At 36.6% G+C, this 9,648-nt stretch overlaps 1 protein-coding gene across 6 annotated transcripts in view; it reads right to left on the reverse strand.

Moving 5' to 3' along the window:
* Nucleotides 1-9,648, reverse strand: part of LOC106870969 (diacylglycerol kinase epsilon) — a 223,298-nt gene that overhangs the window by 94,265 nt on the left and 119,385 nt on the right. For all 6 annotated transcript variants that reach the window (XR_008267175.1, XM_052978393.1, XM_052978395.1 and 3 more), the window contains one exon: nt 3,504-3,575. Coding sequence is in view for 5 of the 6 variants with exons in the window: in XM_052978393.1 (XP_052834353.1) it covers nt 3,504-3,575 (72 nt within the window). In the remaining variant the exon portion in view is untranslated. The remainder of the gene's footprint in view (nt 1-3,503; nt 3,576-9,648) is intronic.

Here is a 9,648-nt window from a genome sequence, read left to right on the forward strand (position 1 = left end):
GACAACGTTTCCCTAAAAGAAATGGAAAAACTTTCAAAATACAAAGACCTGGAAATAGAGGTAACTCGAATGTGGAATCTAAAAACAGAAACAATTCCTATCATAGTAGGTGCCTTAGGTATAATAAAAAAATATTCAGACAAATACATAACAAAAACACCAGGACTTACAAATATATATAACATACAGAAAATTGCACTACTGGGCACTGCACACATCCTATGCAAAACACTTTCAATACAGTAACCATAAGAGCATCACAGCAAACCACAGCACATACCCAAGGTGCACAGAGCTGCGCTCGGTAGTGAAGTGAAAGCACGTTATAAAAATAAAACTACTGAACAATTATAATAATAATAACAATAACCCTTTCTAAAAAAAGATAGACACAAGGCCTGAAATTCCTCCAGTGCTCAAGTGTTACTTATTTCATCAACCCTGAAAGGTTGAAAGGCAAAGTCAACCTTGGAAGAATTTGAATTCAGAATGTAAAGACAGATGAAATGCCACTAAGCATTTCATCTGGTGAAGTAGTGATTCTGGCAGTCCACTGCCTTGATGACGATGATGATGATCATCATCATCCTCATCGTTTCATGTCCGTTTTCCATGTTGGCATGGGTTGGATGGTTTGACACGGAGCTGACCAGCTGAGGAGCTGTCCAGACTCCAATTGTCTGTTGTGGCATGGTTTCTATGGCTAGACGTCCTTCCTAATGCCAACCACTTTATAGAGTGTGCTGGGTGCTTTTTATGTGCCACCAGTATAGGTGTGTTCATGCAGTACTGACACGAGTGCATGTTATGTGGTGCTGGCACCTGTAAAGGACATGCCTGTAGGTATGGATGACTGCGATTTTACTTAACTTGACATGTCTTCTCAAGTGCAGTAAATTACCACAACTCCCAGTCCCTTGTCATTTCCTCAGTGAGGTCCAGCATCCAAAGATCCTTTTTCACCATTTTGTCCCATGTTTTCCTGGGTCTATCCCTTCCACAGGTTTCTGCCATAATTAGAGCTCAGCACTCCTTTACACAGCTATCCTCATCTATACACATCACATGACCAAACCAGTTCAGTCATCTCTCTTGCACACAACATCTGACGCCTATTATACTCAGTTTTCCTCTTAAATCATTTACACTCTGTTGTGTGCACACTGACATTATCCATCCAGCAGAGCATGCTAGCTTCATTACTTTCAAGCCATCGCAAGTCTTCTGTGGTCACAACCCATGTTTCACTGCTGTGGAGCATAGCTGTACATACAGAGGCATCATACAATCTGCCTTTCATTCTGGGAGAGAGGCCCTTAGTTACAAAGGTAGAAGCTCTCTGAACTTTGACCAGCCTGTTCTTATTCTAACAATTACACTTTCAGAACCCTCCCCCATTACTAAATTGGTTCATAGATAACAGAAGCTATCTACTACTTCTAATGATACCCCAAGCATTTGAGGCAGTCTATTGTCTGCACATTTTCAGTACATATTGTGCCAACACATTTGCCATTCACAAAGACTATTTTTTCTGTTAACCTTCCTGTGATACTGCTACACTTCATGTGTCCAAAGCTTGCACTGGGTATAACTTATGGAGTTTCTACCAATACCCTTCTTACATATCGAGCAGGGTCATCTCCTTGAAGGGACTTGTCTGTTTTCCTATTTACTATGACTTTGGTTTTTGCTAAATTAACTCTAAGGCCCTTAAATTTCAGGCTTTGCTTCCACACTTAAAATTTCTTCTCTATGTCAGGTGTTGATTCAACTATAAGAACAAGGTCATCAGCGTAGAGGAGCTCCCAGGGACAGTCAGTCTTGTATTCTTCTGTTATGGCCTGCAGGACTATGATAAACAAGACGGGGCTGACAACTGATGCTTGGTGAACTTCTAGCTGTACTTTAAATTCATTGCTATACTTGTTGCTAACCTTCACTTTACTGACAGCATCCCTGTACATGGCTTGTACAGTTCTCACAAACCACTCGTCTATCCCTAGCTTCCACATAGATCACCAGATAAGGGAGCAGAGGACCCTGTCAAAAGCTTTCTCTATATCGATAAAAGCCAAGTACAGGAGTTTATTTTTGTCTAAATACTCCTCCTGCAGTTGCCCTATGAGGAACATAGCATCAGTTATGCCTCTCCTAGGCATGAAACCAAACTGCATCTCAACACTTTTCCTAATTTAAGCTACAACCCTCTCTGTAACTTTCTTACCTGGTCCAGCAGTTTGATATCTCTAATTATTTCTGCCTAAGGCATCACCTTTATCTTTGTAGCAACTGACTATGGTGCTGCTACACCACTCGTTGGGTATGACTCCTTCATGGACAACCCGATTAACTATATAGATGACTAGGCCATATCCAACTCCACCAGATATTTTAAGCATATCAGCAGTGATTCCTGATGGGCTGGGGGGCTTTCCTTGTTTTCATATTCTTAATTGCTTTATCTACCAAGCTACTGTCAATTTGGATAGCTAGTCCCTCTGTTGAGTCTACATTAGGTAGACTCTCCTTTTCCCATGCATTCTCTACATTTAGCAGCCTTTCACAATGACATTTCCAAGCTTCCTTCTTTGCAGAATCACTAACTGCAAGTAAACCATCATCCATGTGGACACATTTCTTTCCTATGACATCACAATTTTCTCTCATACACTGTTTTGCAATCTGAAACACATCAAGTTTCTGGTCCTCGAATCAAAGAACATTGGCAAACTTCTTTTCTGCTTCTCCCCTGGCTACAAAGCTTCCCTTCTGGCTATCTGGTACAGTTCCCTGCTATCACCACACTTCCAGTCCTCCCAGGTCTTTTTCTTTTCCCTAATGGCCCTGACAACTACACTGTTCTACCATCATGTCACCTGAGGTCAAGAAGGGACTGTGCTAGCCACAAATTTGGTCTGTGGCCCTTAGCAGGTTGTCCTGTAGGAACCTCCAGTTGTCCTTCACGTTATATTTCACTATATCCTCCTCTCTTTCATCAAATGCTTCAAGTAACAAGTCTCTAAATCTTTGATCATTCAGAGGATCCTTAAGCTTCCAGACCTTTCTTTTCCACACTGGTTGTCTTCTAGGCAGCCTTCTAGCCTTTGATTCTGAAGTTGCTAACTACTAATCTATGTTGAGTGGTGAATTCTTCAACTGGGAAAGTTTTGACATTTATAAGCAACCATCTTTCCTATTTTCTGACAAGAAGGTAATCAATCTGACTAATTTCCCACCAGATTTATAGGTTAATAGGTGACTAGCAGGTTTCCTGAAGTCAGTATTGCAGATCATAACATCATTTGCATCACAGAACTCCAGCAGTCAGGTTCCCTCTTCATTGCAGGAACTGACTCCATTGCCACCATGCACACCATGGAAGCCACCTGAAAATTGCCCAACATGTCCATTGAAATTACCAGCCACAAACAGAAGGTCACTGTCATTTGTCAACGACAACAACGATAATAATAACCTGTTGAGTATTAAAGAATACTTACTGTTAATTTTTTTTGAAGATCATGGCATTCTCGTTCCAAAACATCTTTAGTGCCATACATGAAGTAACACACCTATAAAGAACAGAATTGTTAAAGAATGCAATTAGAGACTTAAGGGAAGAGATTTGAGTCCATGAGAATAACAAAATTATGAAATTGTATTAATGTTGCCTGTTATTAGTCTGCAGTCAACTGTTAACCAATATATATCCTGGAAAGGTGCAGGCATGTCTGTTAGGTAAGAAGTTTGTTTCTTAACCACGTGGTTCTGGATTTATGTATGTATATATGTATGTGTGTAAGTGTATGTATGTTTATATCTCCTTGTCTTGCCATCACATGATAGTTATACATGAGAGTCACTGTCATACAAGCAATGTTATTAGTTTCTAATATTGTGGAAACATGTCTGGCCATGGGAGAATATTACTTTGCTTGGAATCAGGTGAGGTTTGGTGACAGCGAAGGCATCTGACCATAGAAAATCTACTTGAGTAAACTGCATCCAGATCATGCAAGCATGGAAAATTGGACATTAAAATGATGATGATGATGATGATGATGATGATGATGATGATGAAAAGAAAGTATATAAATATCATTATATATATATAAACTCTCGGCTCCATCAGTCACGAATGGTCATGGGTGCAGCTAAGAGGTTCCCCTCTGGGGTACAAGTCTGGGTAGAAAGTCACATCACTAGTGTAGTTTTGTTTTTTTATGGAAGACCAGTAGTCGCCCATGCATACCAGCCTCTCCTCTCCACGCCACCAATGTTATCCAAAGGAAAGGCAAAGGCTGATACAGCTTAGCACCATTGACATTGCAACTCATTTCTACAGCTAAGTGAACTGGAGCAACATGAAATAAAATGTCTTGCTCAAGAACACAACATGCAGCTTCATCCAGAAATCAAACTCACAACCTCACAATCATAAGCTTGATGCTCTAACCACTGATCCATACGCCTTCATATTATATATATATAATGTTAAATAAAATGAGACAACAAAGCCAAGGCAGAGTGAAATTTCAAGAGGGCATTAAATCCTCTTTAGAATGAATTAGGAAAGATTTACACAAATTCTTCTCCTACCCCAACCTATCCATTACTTTTGAGAATTCCCATAAAACTGCAAATTTTTTAGACATTACTTTAAACTTAGAAACCTCCCAATACTCTCCATATCATAAACCCAACCAGTACCTTAAGCACTTAAACATTAATTCCAATCACCACAAATCCACCTTTGATGATTTAGTTAAGGGTATTTCAATTCGTATATCTGACCACTCAACCACTGAAGAAATATTCAATAACCACACACCTTACTACAACCAAGTGCTTACTTCCAGCGGCTTCTCCCAATAAATAAAATACATCTCTAATACTAGGCTCAAGCAATGTATATCTCAAGTCATATGATCATGATATGCTAACCATCATAATCATAACAGACCACACGTGCACCATACTAGAAATCCAAGTGAACACAGATTAAGACAGCTTAGACCCCACATGTACACATATAACACTAGGTCAAAAGCTAAAACAGCTAATAATAACGGGCTATATAACCCCACTCCAATTTCTAAAAATACAGGTCATACTACCCACAAGCAACCAAAAAAAGCAGTGGATGCTCTATTCTATGATATACACCTCCCTTCTCATTGAATGTTAAGAACTTAGCCAAATCCTTTTTTAATATATTAGACTCCAACTTCCCTCGTCAACATAAATATAACTCTATCTTTAAATGATCTACTTTAAAAGTAGCCCACTCTTCCCCGCCCAACTTTGAGTCTATTGTAACAGCTTCTAATAGACAAAAACTTTCTCTATTATCAAAATATACACCAAAACAACTCTGAATACATGAGCGCCCAACACATACATAGCTCCAACATCAAACCCAATACTTTACACCATAACGAAAACCCAACCAATCCTACTAACACGATCCAGAATACTAGTACCATAGAGAGGATAAAAAATAACAACGAAAGAAATAATAATAATAACAACAATAATAATAATGTTAATAACATAGACCAATCTACCCCCATCGCTAACCTCTTCCAAGACGTTATTACTTCCTCCATTCCTGAGAATAATCCCGACAATGCACTACCACATAACTGATGCTCTGGGACCATTTGCCCTCTACAAACCCGTTGCAGGTCTAACATAATTTACAAATGCACTGTCCTCAACACTCTACACAATTCTACAACCACATATTTTGGGTCAACTATACATTTTAAACAGAGATACACTGCACATCTCAATTCTTTTAGATGTGAGATGTAAATCCACAACCTTCGCCAGTCACAAACATCATCTTAAAAATAGGAATATTCCATATCACTTATCATAGTCCATAAGAGAGATTCAGGGCTTCCATACCAGGGTCAACGCTCAGTCTGTAAGCTATGCCTAAAAGAGGTATTCCACATATTAAAACATAACTCTTCAATACTACTAAATGAGTATAATGAGGCCCTAGGAACATGTAACCACCACTTTTTTCATACCTTCAAATTTTACCACAGATCTAAATGCAACCTAAATAACTACACAGTACATATACTCAGCAAACTCCAGCAATCTTATTTGACTTTCCAATTTTTAATTTTTAATTTTTTAATAATATATTAATAATGCTAAAACTCTAGGAATGTTTGTGTATAAATGAAATATCTCAGAAACAGTATATTCTATCTTAATTGTTTTTACATATTTATTTTCATACTTACCTTCAGCAGTGCAGTACAAATTTTTGTGACATTTGGACCTCTATTAAACACAACTTTTTTTGAGAGAAACACAACTTTTTAAAACACAATTAAACACAACTTTTGTTATTTCTTGATAAAAAAAACATAGCTGCCATGATGTCAACACACATACAGAATACAAACATATAATGAATGTCATGAAGTGTCAATCAACACTAACACACGTCTGCTATCTGTGACATATACACACACATAGTCTTCATGCTCCCAAAGAATGTCGATGTTTGACACACAATATTTTAATCATTTAGAAATATTTTTAACTGAATGTGATTTCATCATCTGGAGTTTGTTAATTTCCATAAAACATTTTTATTTAAAGTGAAAGACAGGAGAAAGTGCAAGATGTATGTATGTGTATATGAAATGGATGTGTGTGTGTGTGTGAAAGAGAGAAGAGAGAGAAAGAGAGAAGAGAGAGAGAGAGAGAGAGAGAGAGAAAGAGAGAGAGAGCGAGAGTGAGTAAAGGGTTGTGTTGTCATGTATACGTACATACAGCAATACATATGCATACATCTTTTCTGCATGTACGTGTGCATGTGTGTGTGAGAGTTAGTGAGTGAATGAATGTGTGTGTTCTCATGTATGTGTAAGTGTCTCTCTCTCTCTCTCTCTCACACACACACACACACACGTGCGCACACACATCCATTTCATATACATGTTTATTCATCTTTCACTTTCTCCTCTTTTTCACTTTAAAACAAAATTAACAAGTGATTTTCAGGATAAAAATTGTTAAAGAAAGCTTCTACATATGTAAAATTCGCACACAAAAGTTTTCAGAATTGCTGATATGTCCAGGGGAAAAATGTTTCCAATTTAGTTGTATTTAGCATACTTATGATTAAATTTTACTAAATTTTCATTAAATTTAAGCTCTTATTTTTCTGTAAATCCTATTCTGACATCAAATGAGTCAACTTCCGGTATGAATGTTTACATTTTGTAACTCTCTAAGAAAAAAATAAAAATCAACTTTCTGACTCACACTGATATAGAGAATAGAGAAATATCTTTTTTGCAGAGATTACTTAAAGTTTCATCATTTCAGATTTTATTCTATTTCATTAATTTAACATTTGTAATCTCTTTGTTGTTTTGATTTAATTTTATTAATACATTACATACAGAAATAAGCACTGATCAATTATGCCATGTGGAAAGAATCGGGGGATCATCATAGTCAAGAGATGATGCCAAAAGGTGTTGGAAAGAAGCAAGGGCAAGGAGACAACAGGAAACGGCTGAGATGACAGCAAAACGACTGCAGGATAACAGAGTCATGCAACAAAGAAGGAGGCAAGGAGAGACTGAGGAAGATAGAAATGCATGTATCCAGGATGTGAGACAAAGAACAAATAGCAGAAGACTTGCAGAAATGCCTGAGACGAGGGCTGCACGACTCTTAAACAACAGGGTAAAGAAAGAAGGACAGAGGAAGCAATGGAAGGAAATGGATCCACTCTTTCTGCTATTAAGGTAGGTTAGATATATATACATGCGTAAGTACCATGAATTCCCGTTCTACAAACTGGCAAACAATTCTGTGAATACTTTACTGGGCAATGCTGGGTAGTAAGTCTAGTATATATGTAGAGGTGGGCACCATTAATCGAAAAGTAAACTTTGTTAACCGGTTAATTCTTTGAAAATGTAACAGAAGCTAATGTTAATCCATTAACGTTAACTTTTATTCAAAAAAGGAATAACTACAGTTTAATACCCCACTAAATTTGTTGCCTCATAAGTTCCAGAAAAATGGATACTTTTTAACAAAACTTTCACCAAATAATCACTTATATCCTGCAAATTGAGTGTATGTAAAGATTTATTGGAAAAATTTTCCGAGGGGTTGGGGAGAGGAGTTTCGGAAAATTCACAGAACCCAACATTTTCTCCCTCATTACTTTCTGGAAAATAGGTATTTTTTAATGAAATCTTATACAAATACCTTTCAAAGAGTATAGATTATGATTACAAAGAAATTTGTAGGCAAACTTTTTGGAAGGGGGCGTGTGGGAGGTGTTTCTGGAAAACGGAGTTTCTCATCAGACAGCCCACATAAGTTGGAATTTCTCTGTTTTGACAGGGATTCTTTCCAATGTTTTTCACCAAAATCTTCAGAATGATGGAAGGCATCTTTTCACAAAAAAAAAAAAAGAAAAAAAAACCTTTGAAAAATTTTTTTTTCACCCCCTTACCACCCCAGTCTGAAATGATTTTGGCCATTTTTTTTTCTGCTACGCACTTAAAACCCATGAGAGAAACGTTTTTGGTTTTTAAAAAATTGTTAATGATTTCAGAGGAAAATATGTGATTTAAGGGAGATCTGGCTGTTGGTTCTAGCACATCCCAAAACCTCCCTCCTATTTTCTTTCTTACTCACACATCTATCGATATTTTTCAATATTTTTCTCCCTATAAACAAATTTTATGGAATGATGATGTCAAAGTAACACACATGTAGTCCCAACCAAGTGAGGCTATGTTATGTGTGTGTGTAAGAAAAAAAAGACACCTAAAAACATCTTTAGTGTTCATATTAATCTGTCAAGGGTTATTTGTTCACATTATTTTGAATTATTCAAGTTCAGGGGGTGTCCACAATATTTGCTTGTAACTTTGTAAATTTTTTTACATACAGATTTGAAATTTTGTCAGTGGGTGCTTTATATACTACTGGTGTTATAGTGACACAGGCAGTTTCAACCTCAATGATATCAACAGATTGAAGTTTCTGAGATGCCATCACCTAAAATCTTAAACAATATAAATATTTGAAACTATTACAAAACATGTATCTAATTAACAAATCGGATATTACATTATTGAAAATATAATTTGGTTATGCAAATGCTAGAATATCAAAGGAATGTACGCAATGTTTAATATATTATAATAATAAGTGACATTATATCGGGGTTGAAAGAATGACACGTACAATATTAAATATGCTAAGAAAATATGAAAGCAATAGAAAGTTTTAAACATTTACCGGTTTTTATGAAATTTTTGGGTTAACGGACTCAAGTTAATGGAAGCTAAATGTAATGGAAGTTAATTAGTCTGATAATGATTTCCAAAGTTAACTTAAAAGTTAAATCATTAATGAAAATATTAACTTCATTAATTAACGATTAATGGATTAATGGACTTACGCCCAGCTCTGTATGTATGTATATACATGTATGCGTATGTGTATGGATACATATGTATACGTATATGTGCAAGTATGCGGTCCTATATAGTACTGCATATACACATTTATATGTATGCATGTGTGCTCCATCATCATCATCATCGTCATTTAATGTTCGCTTTCCATGCTAGCATGGGT

Source organism: Octopus bimaculoides, chromosome 2 (genome assembly GCF_001194135.2).
Source record: "Octopus bimaculoides isolate UCB-OBI-ISO-001 chromosome 2, ASM119413v2, whole genome shotgun sequence".
Lineage (NCBI taxonomy): Eukaryota > Metazoa > Mollusca > Cephalopoda > Octopoda > Octopodidae > Octopus > Octopus bimaculoides.